A 14,626-nucleotide genomic window follows, 5' to 3' on the forward strand; every position below is an offset into this window, starting at 1 on the left:
ACCGGGCCACTGCTAATGTCGAGCCCTGCCATATCTAACCTGAATGTTCACTTTCAGCAAATGATTGTGAAAGTTTTCCCTTGTTCTATAGAGAATTTCTAACCATAAACATAGTGGCCCGTATTCTCAAAAGAGGTTTTAATTGTACCATGGTACAAACTAAGGTTTATCCAGATTTCTCATATTATTGTGCTTCCCTTTTAGTGTACTTTGCCAGAAGCACATATTTCTTAGTGTGTGCAATGAAATGATCATTATTATGTACTAAGATCTGCATAGTCCAAGGTTATGTACCATGGTACATATGAAACCTCTTTAAATATGAGCCATGCCAAATATGGCTATTTACACTTTGTTTGGACTTCGATAACTACATTTATATGTATTTACACAGTTGTTGTATAATCCCCAGTAGTATATCTCAGACTCTTGTGATGCGTGAATTGAGCAAGCAATCATGCTTCGTAAGTATAAGCTTGTGATGAGTAATTGCATCCTTCCTGACTCTACCTATTATGGCCACCGCACACATTACGACTGTTCGCGATCCGATTTTTTGGAACAAATCGCATTTTGCTCATTTTCTGAAAATGTGAATGGAACATATCATTTTATTTGGAGTTAAAATTAATTGAAAGAATACTAATATAAACATTTTGAAAGATTGCAAGCTTTATTTTGGAGTAAAGGCCAAATTAGTTTCAAGTCATAGCCAATCGTACGACTGTTATCATTACGACAAGATATTAAATTCGCTTTTATTCAAAGAAGGATGATAGCATAGTCACAGATTTAAACATAGGTATTCGTACGATGATTTAGAACATTACGCAGTAAGTAGTAGTAGCATAGTAGGAACAAATTCTACTACATTAATTCTGAAATCGGGTCGCAGACCAATCGTAAGGTGTGCGGTCGCCTTTACACGTCAACAGGGAAGGACCTAATAAAACACCATTGTGAAGACTGATTAACAGGAAGGTGTACTTAACATTACCTTATTGTAACATCACAGTTGGTGATAATTTAATTAACCATAATATGCAACATTGTGCAGAGCATCCATGCTATTAAACACAAGTCATGATGTATCACTGTAGATTAGTGTTCTTGAATATATATATATATTTCTGTTGAGAAGCAGAACTATTGAACTCTTATTCTTCCTCCTGTTATATATAACATAATGCTTGCACATGAAGAACACACACCAGGAATGGCACTGACAAGGGTTTGACAGTTGACCCATCCAATTTGCTGATAATTTGGTGCTACTATTGCAGGGCTTCACACTAACCCATTTTCCAACTGGTCCAACCTGTTCATATCAGACCAGTAGATAACAAGTTATTAAAAAAATTACTTCTCCAAACCTAATATTTACTGGTCCCTCAAATTGAGAAAAACAATAAAGAATAAAGTTTATTTTGCTGTCATTTATTGCTTTTATTGCACCCCCAAATAAAACAATACAAACACACACACAATTTAAATTATGAGAGCCATTTTTGAAGATGCCATAGCCATATTTATAATTTACAATAAGAGAAAAAATATCATTTGTATGAAAATTTTATCAATTTGATATATTTTTTACTGGTCATGTTGGACCAGCAAATCTGGTTATTTCTGAAGAGTTACTGGCGCGACACAAATTTTTACTGATCTGAGACCGTCAGGGCAGTGTCGTGCACTGAATATTGATAGTATGGTAGCACATACAATCTCCAATGTCTTCAATACAGTTTTACCACTCTATGAACTGCATGGCAAAAAATGTAACTGGAGGTATTAACAAATTTTACTTGAAGATATATATGAGAGTTTAATATTTGTATCTGATGTTTTGAAAACTGCTTTAACAAAATTTTGCTCTCTGGAATGCATAAATCTATGCTTATTGGGATTGATTCCCATTTTACAGTATTGAATAAAATTGGAATCTATTTAAAGAAGTGATTGAAGAATTTGAAAATTTCTCGTGTTGTAAGAGTGCAATTTTGGGAGAGTAATTGATGATTTGATTCCAGGGGGGCGTTTCATGAAAGGACTTGTCAGACGTTTTATCCGACAAGTCCCATTTTATCCGACAGTTACCATAGGAACAGTGCCTCTCAGCCAATCAAAATCATGGAAAGATGTCAGGGGAGCGTTTCATCAACACTTTTGGCTGACAAGATGTCAGATCCGACAACTTCTCTTCATGGTGATTGGCTAAGAAGCAGTGTTACTATGGTAACTGTCGGATAAAACGTCCGACAACTCTTCATGAAACGCTCCCCTGATCTGACAACTTGTCGGATGAAAATATTGATGAAACGCTCCCCAGTTCATAGAATTGAATAAAATTGGAATATGTTTAAAAGAGGGATAGAGGAATTGTATTTTCATAATAGTACAACTATGGGAGAGTAGTTGATGCTTTTGTTTTATTATTCCATTCCCCTTCAAAGTATGGATTAAAATTAAAATCTATTCAAAGAAATCCCAAATTCAAACCTTATACATGTATATAACTTTATTCATGATATTCAGATGAAAAAAGAAAGGAATTCACAAAGAAAACAGTGATCCAATACAGTAAAGAAAAGAATGCAAATGTATCATTGGCAGAAGAAACGAAAATATAATCAATACAATAATACATCAAGAGTGTTACGCTAATAACATTTAAAGAAAATTATTGAAGAATTGGGAAACTTCTGATGAAATTTTGGGAAAGTCTTTGTTTTCATGAATAACATTGAGGAGAAATAAGGGGAGAGAAGACATTGCAAATGAAAGAAAGAGAGGAATAGAGAGGGGGATGGATTACAGGTATTATAGATGAGAGATGCAGGAGATGCAAAAGAAGAAGAGTATTATTCATAGTATTCTTTGCATCCGAACATTTTTGTCAGCCCTTGTGTGAGGTGTACAGGCCTGTACTGAATGTTGTAAACACGTTTTCAGCATTCTATCATTCTTATTGAAAGGAGGAAGGAGTCCCGGGGGGGGGGGGGGGAGGGGGGCACTTCCATTCACGAGTGGATACCATGAAAAGCACCCTAAATACGTAATTTCCATATTCTGAAAATGCACCCCTTAACAAGTATTGGCGTGTGAAACCCTACCCTTAACAAGTATTGGAAACAAAACGATACTCTTGGCAAATATTCCCTGAAATGAACCCCTAAACAAGTACAGGAATGTTTTATTGTTACGGGTCCTTCGGTCGTCGGCTTTACCTTATTTGGTTTAGTACGATCCCACCTTCTACACCTCGCGCAAATCGGACTCTAAACACGATGTGTTGGGGGCAAAAAGGACATCCTTTATAAAACAATTTAATTTTGTTTCATCATCCCCGCAAATTCGACCCTAAACACGTAATTTTCCTAGCGAAATAGATACACTTTTCTCATTTTTTTGGTGTTTTTGACACCCTTATTAGTATTACGTTACGTACGTAACGTGCCCTATCGTGAAAAAGACATCCTTTTTACGTGTTTTTTGGTCGCGCATGGTATCCACTCGTCAATGTAAGTGCCCCCCCCCCGGGGAAGGAGTAAAGACTGGCAAAGGGAGAGAGGAGGAAAGAGAGTGATGAAAGATGAACTTGGGGTACCCTCCATCATTTTCAATTGGTGGCTCTGGACTCCTGTAAGTTTTCCGAGCAAGAAAAGGAAAAGGGTGACATGATCGTGATATATTCTAAACATTATGTGCACAAATATCATTGGTAATGGGGACAAGTTTTAACTTCACAGAGACAGGTAATCCAATCCTAACCCCCCCCCCCCATCATTGGCATGGATTATTAAAGCAAGCCAAATGAATGCACCCCAGAAAAATGGCACAAATGGATAGTATTTATGATGGGTGCAGATTCATACAGCACTGCAAATCATCTAAAATTAATATTTAAGAGGGAATCACTATTGAAAACAATTATATCTCTCTCCCTTCTTCCTATCTCTCCCTCTCTCCGATGATAGATATGTATTTAAATTGTGTTTTACAAAACCTTGTCCTTGGCATTTCACATTTCATTTACAAATCTTTCTAAACATATGCCCCTTTTGACTCTCTAATTTACTTCATTGGATCTCTTTTTTTTAGATAAGCAGTTTTCAGCAGCTTATTTTTGCCATTAAACATTTCAATTAAAAATAGATATACCGGTATTTCACTTTTTCACAAAATTCTATTTCACTTTTCACGAAAATATATGTCCCTATTTCACTCAAAGTTTTTCCTCTTCGAAGGATGTTTAAAAAATGTTTTTACAAAAATTGAGCCTCTATTATATTTTCCTGTTTGAAAATTTGTATATTGCACTTTTCACGAAAATAAATTTCACAAATCATATATCTCTTGATTGAGAGAACCTCTTTCGCACGTATACCTCTCATTCCGTAGGCTGCGCTGGTACTCTAGAGCTAAACGTTGAGAGATGCTGCTGATTCGATGATGCGGTGTTTAGTGTCGATGTCACTAGCTAGCGATGTTATTATATGATAGAGCGCCATCATATCAGCAGCGAATTTTCGGATCAAGTCCTTCTCAAACTTTCATTTTTACCAAAATATGCCACCCGTTCTACCGATTTGAAAACAAACTGGACTTTGAGACAAAGTAGACCAAAGACATACATTGCAATAATTGTAAGTATCCTTTGGAAATCTTTCAATCGCCTTTGGGAAGAGTTATTTTGACGAGAGTACATGTATGTACCTCTGTAGTCGCCGGTATGTCACTTGATTTGACTTGATGCATGCACTGCTCTGGCTGCCAACACGGTACCGTACGAGTACCCAGCCCAGGGAGCTCCGGCCCGCGAAGCGTCCCGGAGCTCAGGACTCGTCCGTGTAATAATTAGGCAGACGTAGTTACTCTCAAAAATGGGGTAGAATTGGGTCGCAATAGCACTCCAAATACACGGGGAAAAATAAATTATGCACTTACCTCGATTATATGGATGAAGATCTATCGTGACGCACAGGGAAGGGACGATCGCCCCACCAATAAAAATATTGGGTGGGCCGGGGCAAACATCGTTTTGCCCCCCCCCAATAATTCTCTCGATGTGCAAAAATAAATAAGATTGTAATGTTACACAGAAATCGGAAAGCGAGATTGAGATACAGAACTCGCTCTTTCATGTCTTTATTCAAAATCGTGCTCAAAATGTCCGCTTTTCAGATTGGAATATAAAAATGTTCAGCTTTTTGCAATAATTGTGATATATCTTGTTCTTTGACTTTATTAATAAAAACGCCCAATTAAACTGTTAATGACTTTCAGATCGAAATATCAAAATTTTCAGCTCTCGCGCTTGCATCTGTTGTTCTTTTCAATACCCATCTTAATCATTGAAAAATGCTTAGAATATCAAGCTTTTAGGTCAGGATATAAAGAAATTTCAGCTCGCTCTCGGCACTCACATTATCTATGTAGTAAGATATGTACATGTATCCTCCGCATGAGTCACTACAAACAGTCCTAAAAAGAAAAGGTACCTTTTTCCTGTTTTCAGATCAGTATACCGGTACTTAAAAAGTTCAAATCGCGCTCGCATTAATTTCTTTCTCATGATATGTATATATATATCAAGGCTCCACATTAACTTTTTTTGGTGGTGGCCCGTTCGGGCCACCAAAACCTTCAAATAATTTTTTTTGGTGGCCCATTACTAAAGTTTGGTGGCCCCGAAAAATATAAAGAAAAACATTAATTAAAAATGAATAAGGCCTAAAACAAACTAAAATATTATGCAGTCACTACCATGTACCACTATTCTTTGTACATCTTGTATGTAAATCGTGCTTGCTGTTATACTACTTTGCTTATTTTATGGTAATTCATAAAACCTAGATTAGGCAGGCCCCAAATCCAGTTTATTTTCTCTTTTCCAGCATATTATAGCAGGAGAAAATCACAGAAAAATATGCTGCAGAATTAGAACAATGTGTAAAAGGGGGAAATAAAAAAAATTAGAGGAGTATATTGAAAAAAAGAAAACAAAAATTGTAAAAATGAATAAGTGAAATAAAACAAAAGAAAAAATGAAGAAAGAAAAACAAAGAGGAGGGGAAAAAAAATTGAGAAAAAAAACAAAGAAAATGTAAGAAAAATGAAGACAAAATTATCAAAAATGGGGAAAATTATTATTATTCAGTAGAAACATGTTCTTTAATCAGGCATATTCAATGGGAAGGGGTATAAATGGTTTAATCACTGTAAAAAAAAAAAAAAATGGCAAAAGTTATCTGGAAAAAACAGGTAGAAAATTCCTTCCCTATATTTTACAAAATGATGGAAAAAATTCACATTTCATATCAATGAAATGCCTTCCCAAAGTATTTACTTCCTTAAGAGTGGTTTAAGAAGTCATTTATAAACAAGAAAGAAAGAAGCTGTCTATTCATTTTTGGCTAGAAGAGACACAGCCTCGAAATAAACCCAATATCAACATACATACAAATGCACATGTGGGACTGTCATATACTCATCTATGTGTTTCATGTGTATTAATGCATTTGGAAATCGGTCTTTTTGAGTCAAAAGAGAGGTCATAATTCCTCCTTCTAATGCTTGCAAATAATCTGGTTTCAGTAATATGGACTGTAGAAGGGCATTTCATTGGTGTAAAATGTGACTTTGACGTAGATTTTCAAAGTTCTGGGGAAGATTTCTTAGCAGTAACATTTCGTATCGCAGCTCCCTGAGTCTGAATAGTCTGCAAGCGCACATCTGGCTGCAGTGGTTTCATGCATGCAAAGCTCACCCAGACAGCCGGCACAGCCGGTTGAATAATAGTTACTGTATGCTAGCTGTAGGCCTACATACTGTCATGACTACGCAATCTTTGTGTGTGTGTATATTTGTGTGTAGATTAACAAAAAAGGCGCAAGACGAATTTTCTTGCAATTTGAACTGTAGTAAGTTGATAAATGCATGCAAAATTGGGAGAAAAATTGCGCTACTTTGAAAATTATTGGTTGCCCGATTCGGGCCACCAAAACTTAACATTTTTGCAATAATGGTTGCCCGAGATGATTTTTTGGTGGCCCCATGCCACCGCTAATGTCGAGCCTTGTATATATATATATATATATACACACACTCACACATATTTATATATGCCTATGTGTGTGTGGGTGAGTTTGTTTTATTTTGTGTGGTCGAGCGCCTCTGGAACTTTGATTCATGATTTTACCCCCCCCCCAATCTGAAAAATGGATCGACGCCCCTGGTGACACAGAGTCCTGACATCGAGCTGGGGGAGGAGGTACTCGACCAAAAAAGTAGTAGGTATGTGCCGTGGGGGAGACAAGAAATAGGGGCCTTGGAGCGGGCTTATTTTAAAAAGGAGGGTCCTCGGAATGGGCTTTGGAAATTCAAATGTTTGTGAAAATAGGTGTCCTTGGAATGGGTCGCCAGTGTGTGCATCCCTATGGAAAGGGCACACGTGCATGCAGCTAGCCGGGTGCACTAGCGCAGAGGCAATGGTCGGACAGCGCTCTGCGGCCGCTTTACACCAAATTTGCTGCTCATCGTACAGTTGTAGCAGATCAATGTGACCGTAACAGTCAACAGCTCTTTTGGAGCTTCCCCCAAATGTCGATCTTGGGGGCAGGGTGCATGCCATTGCCCTTGTTCCTCCATCCATGGATTGGTATCTGATAAAAAAGATTAAAAATTATAACATGGTCATGTGTAGGGGCGGATCCAGGATTTTCTAAAGGGGGGGGGGCACATTTTCCTTTTGCAAGGTAAATTTGACAAGCAAAAATAACAAAAATTTCACTTTAAAATGCATTTCAATTCATCAGGTACAGTTTGAAAAGCAGAAAAAAAATATTCCTATTAAAAATATATGCTGTGACTTTCAAAGGAGGAGGGTACATGTGTAAATACTAGCAGCATTTTACATTAAAAATTTTGATAATGGCTCTCAAGGGGGGTGGGACGGGTTGGATGTGCCCCCCCTTGAAATGACACATTTGAATGGGGGGGGGGTGCAACTAACCTCTGGTGTCAAGCACTGGCATTAAAACTTATAATGCAAGTGTGCCCCCCCCCCTTTGAAAGGGAGGCCTTTTTTTTGCTTGTCAAATTTTTCCTTGGGGAAAATGTGCCCCCCCCCCTTTGGAAAATCCTGGATCTGCCCCTGGTGTCAAGATACTATATTTGAAAAGAGATATACTTTTTCCATCCCTGATGTTACCCATTTGCTGTCAAAAAATATATATTTGAAGAGGGGGCTAACATAACCCCCTTTGTCTCCTTTGGCTTCACACCTGATGATTGCACATGATTTATAATTGTATACATGCAAATACACATGCAACATGCTGGTTCTATTATCAGAGTTTGTATTTCAAGGCCCTATTAAATAGCATTTCTGATTTTGATGTTTAATCAACTCTGAACTTCCTTCATAGATTTGTCTGTCTCCTCTGCCTCCTCATTTTGCTCCCCTCCTGGCCCTTCTTCTGCTCATCTCTCCTCATATTCATTAATGCACTTCTTTATATTTACAGAGCTGTCTAAATTAAAATAAACAGCGCCCTCTTTAGTGAATGATTTTGTGGCTTTTGTACATCAACAAGATATTATCCTTTCTCCAACAGGCCAGACAATTTACTGGAGATTGGTGAGGATGTCATCTGGAAAACCAAGGAAGAGTAGCTCCTCACGGAGCAGCAGAGGTACCTCATCAGATGTGAATGCAGATGCTGGAGGAAGCAGTGATGAAGAACAGGTACATGTATTTCAGTAGAATATCTGGGCCCTGTTGCATGAAAGTTACTATCATGGTAACTTTGCCATCCATTGGTAACTACCATTGTAATGATGATCAACAGCTAATCAAAATTAATGATTCCATTACCATTGCATGGCAAAGTTACCATAATGGTAATGCAATGGGCCTGAATACAGCAAACTTTACTGTCCAGGTGCCTGTTGGATAAAAGTTACTTTTATAGTAACTATGCCATCCAGCAGTGACTACCATGATTACGATGCTAATCAGCCAATCAGAATCAAGGATTTTAGGGAAGTTACCATTGAATGGCAAAATAGTAACATTTGTGCAACAGGGCCCAGTCCAAAACTTGTCACTCTGTTGAGTGTGGTTGTTGTTAAAATCCTGAGCACTGCAAGTTAGGTTGGTAGGTTTGTGATCAGGTGCAAGTTTGAAGGTCAACTCCACCTCAGAAAAATGTTGATTCGATTTTGAATCAATAGAGAAGAAACAAACAAGAATAATGCTGAAAATTCATCAGAATCAGATGTGAAATAAAGTACAACATTGTGAAGTTGTGCTTATTATTCATAAAATGGGTATATGCACATCTCGGTGACATACAAATGAGAGAGTTGATGATGTCCCTCACTCACTATAACTTTTGTTGTTTTTTATTGTTTGAATTATACAAGGATCAGATGATTAAAAAAAATGATACACTGGGCTGATAAATCTCAAAATTAAAAAAATTGAGGGCAGCTTAGAAAAGCTGTATTTTCAAAATACATGTGTATAGCCTAGCAATGGCGGCAGTCTCATATTGTCTGAAAACAGTCTCTTGCTACCTGCGATTGACTCTTTCGAGGCAAAAGAAGGTTACTATCCACAAATATCACATTATAACTCTAATATAGATTCTGAGCTGCCATTAAAGATCATTTAATTTTGAAATACAAGGTTATATTAGCCCAGCCTCGATATGATGATTCAGACTTTCATATATTTAAAGAGAGGTGTTAATAGTTGATGATAACCTGAAAGATTTATGTTTCCTGAGCATAGCAACAAACATTGTACATGTATGCAAACTGTATTTCAAGTAATATTATTTCATTAATTTCAGCAGGTCTGCTAATTTTTGACTGAAAGTTTTGTTTTTGAAGAAGTACATACCTTACCTTTAAATGTAAAAACAACTTCTATTTGCTGGTGAATGATGTTACATACAGGTTATATCCTTGATACAAGTAAAGTTTATCTCTTTCAGATGTCTTGTATTTCTGTAGCAATGTTGAATTTGAGAAATGTCCAGAGTCTCTCCAAAAGTCACTTTAAAAGTGCCCCATTCCTTTACAGGAGTTCATTGTGCATACTTGCAATATATGACTGCAAAAATAATTGAGTAGTTACATGTACGTCCTGATTGTTATTCTCTTTGCACTCATTTAGCAGTATGCACGCTTGTATTAATCTGCAAATACAGTAGGTTTATTTATTGTCTAATAAAGCTTTTATTAATTCAAATTTTAAAAATTAATGGATTTGACAATTCACTTTTGAAATTAAGACAAAATTTCTTTTTTATGCTATTAACTTTAATAATATACCAAATTTACTCCATGTAGTTTAATGGAATGTATATATTTTTTTTAATCAGAGAAATGTCATTAATATTGACTTGGAAAGTCATAATTTTTATATCATTTATGATGTGCAATAACCATCTCACATGCAGAACTCAATTCAATTTTATCTCAATTTGCATAAAAATATGTCGTCATCATACATGGTGTATCTTTGAAATTTTCATGGATACATTACTAGAAAATGAACAAAATGGTAATTTTAGTTTGCGTAACAAACATATAGTGCACTTTAATTGCTGCTTTGTTGATGGCGGCGCACGACGGAGAGAGGTTGTCAACATCAAATCTTAACCAAGGTCAATTTTTGGAAATTATACCATTTTCATGAAACTTGAAAGTTGGACATTTTTGTATTTTGCATTTTATATTTCTATAGGCAAGTAATACATACAAAGTAGAACATGTCAAGGGATACAATTTTTTTTTGAAAAGTCCATACAAGTTTGAATCCCAATTATACATGTATGATTACCATACAATAAAGTAGCAGCAAGATAAAAACACAAGTTTAACAATTGGAAAATAAAAATGTAAATTACCATAAAAAAGAACATAGATAGATTTATGTAATGTAAAGATTTAAAATGTGATATGACAAAAAAATTGTAGAACAGGCATAAGATAACATGATATGACAAAATATAATGAATTAATGACAATTCGTTATGAGTTGTGGGGTGGGTCAAAATTATGAGTACTATGACAAAATTAATCATAATTTACAATAACTGTGAGGCATTATTGTGGAAAGGAAAGGTTGTGAAATTATTTCGTAATAGAAGTTATAAGAAGGTGAGCATTGATTAAGTTTTTAAAAGAGAGATACTTGTAGATGTGCTATTTATTACTTTGCTAGGGAGCATGTTCCAATTATTGGAAGATCTAACATAAAAAGTTTTGGTAGTAATCTGTTTTTGCAAAGGGCGTGATTGCCTTGTTTTCATGGTTGTTCCTACCTATCCTGTTGGCTGTTTCACTACATTGACATGAACTAAATTATTAGTGAGCTTATAGAACCTAACAATTCTGTTTTTGTCTTGCTTCCAAAGTTGGCATATTCAATTTTTGTAAAAGTATGTTGTAACTTGTTTGCCGATCCCGGCACATCATTCTCACGTATCTATTCTGTATACGCTTGAGTAATTTTATATGGTTTGCTTGATACAGGTCCCATGCTATACAGCAATGCTCTAAACATGGTCGAATGAGTGACTCGTAAAGGGTCTTAAAAACTGACCTTTGACGGTTCATAAAGTTCTTTTTCACAATACCAATAATTTTAGTGCATTTAGTATGTTCTTCACAATGATTCTTCACAATGATTTTTCCAATTTAATGTGTCATTAATTAAAATGCCTAATTACCTTTCAGACTTATGGTTAAAACAAGGCTCCACATTAACTTTTTTTGGTGGTGGCCCGTTCGGGCCACCAAAACCTTCAAATAATTTTTTTTGGTGGCCCATTAGTAAAGTTTGGTGGCCCGAAAAATATAAAGAAAAACATCAATTAAAAATGAATAAAACAAACTGAAATATTCTGCAGTCACTACCACGTACCACTATTCTTTGTACATCTTGTATGTAAATCGTTCTTGCTGTTATTTTACTTTGCTTATTTTGTGGTAATATATAAATTGTTCTACAATGTATCATTGTGAATATGAAATGATTGAAAGAGAATAAAAGAATTGTGTTGCTCCCAGGTTGTGTGGACTTTTAATCTCCGTATAGACACACACTCATAATGGTAAAGTAAATAAATAGTGCATATAGCAAACTCAGATTGATTTACAAAACAATGATTTTTCCTTCCTTTTTGATCGTAAAACCTAGATTATGCAGGCCCCAAATCCAGTTTATTTTCTCTTTTCCAGCATATTATAGCAGGAGAAAATCACAGAAAATATGCTGCAGAATTAGAACAATGTATAAAAGGGGGAAATGAACAAAAATAATTTTTAGAATAGTATATTGAAAAAAAAAGCAAAAATTGTAAAATGAATAAGTGAAATAAGACAAAAAAAATGAAGTAAGAAAAAACAAAGAACAGGAAAAAAAATTGAGAAAAAAAAGAAAATGTAAGAAAAATGAATAAGACAGAATTATCAGAAAAAATGGGGAAAATTATTATTATTCAGTAGAAACATGTTCTTTAATCAGGCATATTCAATGGGAAGGGGTATAAATGGTTTAATCACTGTAAAAAAAATGACAGAAAAAAATAAGAAACCGGCAAGTTATCTGGAAAAAACAGTGAGAATATTCCTTCCCTATATTTGACAAAATGATGGAAAAAATTCACATTTCATATCAATAAAATGCCTTCCCAAAGTATTTACTTCCTTAAGAGTGGTTTAAGAAGTCATTTATAAACAAGAAAGAAAGAAGCTGTCTATTCAAGACAGCTTCGAAAATAAACCAAATATCAACATACATACAAATGCACATGTGGGACTGTGATGTACTCACCTATGTGTATTAATGCATTTGGAAATCGGTCTTTTTGAGTCAAAAGAGAGGTCATAATTCCTCCTTTTAATGCTTGCAAATTATCAGGTTTCAGTAATATGGATTGTAGAAGGGCATTTCATTGGTGTAAAATGTGACTTTGACGTAGATTTTCAAAGTTCTGGGGAAGATTTCTTAGCAGAAACATTTCGCGTCGCAGCTCCCTGAGTCTGAATAGTCTGCTAGTGCACAGCCACCTGCAGTGGTTTCATGCATGCAAAGCTCAGCCAGACAGCCGGCACGGCCGGCTGAATAATAGTTACTGTATGCTAGCGGTAGGCGTACATACTGTCATGACTGCAATCTGTGTGGGTGTGTATTTGTGTGTAGATTAACAAAAAAGGCGCATTACGAATTGACTTGCAATTTAAACTGTAGAAAGTTGATAAACGCATGCAAATACGGGAGAAAAATTGCGCTACTTTGAAAATTATTGGTTGCCCGATTCGGGCCACCAAAACTTAACATTTTTCAATAATGGTTGCCCGAGATGAATTTTTGGTGGCCCTGGGCCACCGGGCCACCGCTAATGTCGAGCCTTGGTTAAAACATCTCCATCCATTTTATATGCATACCCGGTAGTCTATTTTAAAACTTTTGGGGACATTCTCATAATTTTTACATTTTGACACATTAAAATCAAGAAACCATTTATTTGACCATTTCTTTAATGTGTCAAGATCATATTACAGAATTACACAATCTTGTATAGAATTTACTGGTCTGTAAGATACGTTCATGTACATGTAATGGGATTGGTACGGTAATGTGCCCCAACCCTGCACATTGCCCTTGTGTGGGCATACATTTAGACACATACATGTATTTAACTGTGGAATTCTAAATAAAAGAAGACCCACATTGGCGCAACAACCACAAACCTTGCACCTACAGTATGATGTTCATTAAAAAGTCTGGGTCAAAATGGTGGAAAATATGGAATTGTCTGGCCTCAAAATACAATCTCTTTCATAAAACTCGGATCATGGGTAAAGTGAATGGATGCACCTAGAGATCACACGGGCACCATTTTTTTCATGCTGGAAATGGCTGCCCAAGCTTTTCCCAGGAAAAGTGTTGTCAAGGTGAGCACCATGCTCATAGGACTTATCCAAAATGGCAATGGACCCCTCAACCAGACCTTTACCCAGTTACCTGTCCTGAAACTGTGCTCATAGTTTGCTGGATAAGGCTTTAAATACTATCTTCAAATTACAAATTCAAAATCTTAAACAAATGGATAAACTTGTCAATTTCACCCAGGACAAGTCCTCTCCAACGCAAGTTAATTTGAATGAAAAAAGAAATGTCCAATGAGCATAACACTAAAAATTTCATCAAAATCGGATGTAAACTAGGAAAATTATGATATTTCAAATTTAATTTCACAAAACATATATGCACATACATGTAATGGTCAGTATACAAATGAGAAGACTGATGATGTCATCCACTTACGACATGTATATCTTTTGTATTTTATTATATGAAATATTCTAATTTTATCCTCATTGTCAAGTGAAACAATGAATAATTCCTCCATGAACATGTGGAATTAGCATTGTTTAATCTGTCAAATCTGTAAAAATGAATTTTTGTATACTGTAATTCAAACAATAAGAAAAAAAAGAAAGAGTGAGTGAGGGATGTCATCAACTGTCTCATCTGCATGTCAGTATCATCTGTAGGTCATTGAGTTGTGCATATTAATGTTTTGTGAAAAATAATCGAAGC

At 35.7% G+C, this 14,626-nt stretch overlaps 1 protein-coding gene across 3 annotated transcripts in view; it reads left to right on the forward strand.

Annotated features, from left to right (window-relative positions):
• The first annotated feature begins 4,500 nt into the window (after nt 1–4,500).
• Nucleotides 4,501–14,626, forward strand: part of LOC121424086 (tetratricopeptide repeat protein 39B-like) — a 32,276-nt gene continuing 22,150 nt past the window's right edge. For all 3 annotated transcript variants that reach the window (XM_041619677.1, XM_041619678.1, XM_041619679.1), the window contains exons 1-2: nt 4,501–4,646; nt 8,619–8,749. In XM_041619677.1, coding sequence (XP_041475611.1) covers nt 8,648–8,749 — 102 coding nt within the window. In that variant the 5' untranslated portion in view covers nt 4,501–4,646; nt 8,619–8,647. The remainder of the gene's footprint in view (nt 4,647–8,618; nt 8,750–14,626) is intronic.

This window comes from Lytechinus variegatus, chromosome 11, assembly GCF_018143015.1.
Source record: "Lytechinus variegatus isolate NC3 chromosome 11, Lvar_3.0, whole genome shotgun sequence".
In the NCBI taxonomy this organism is placed as follows: Eukaryota; Metazoa; Echinodermata; class Echinoidea; order Temnopleuroida; family Toxopneustidae; genus Lytechinus; species Lytechinus variegatus.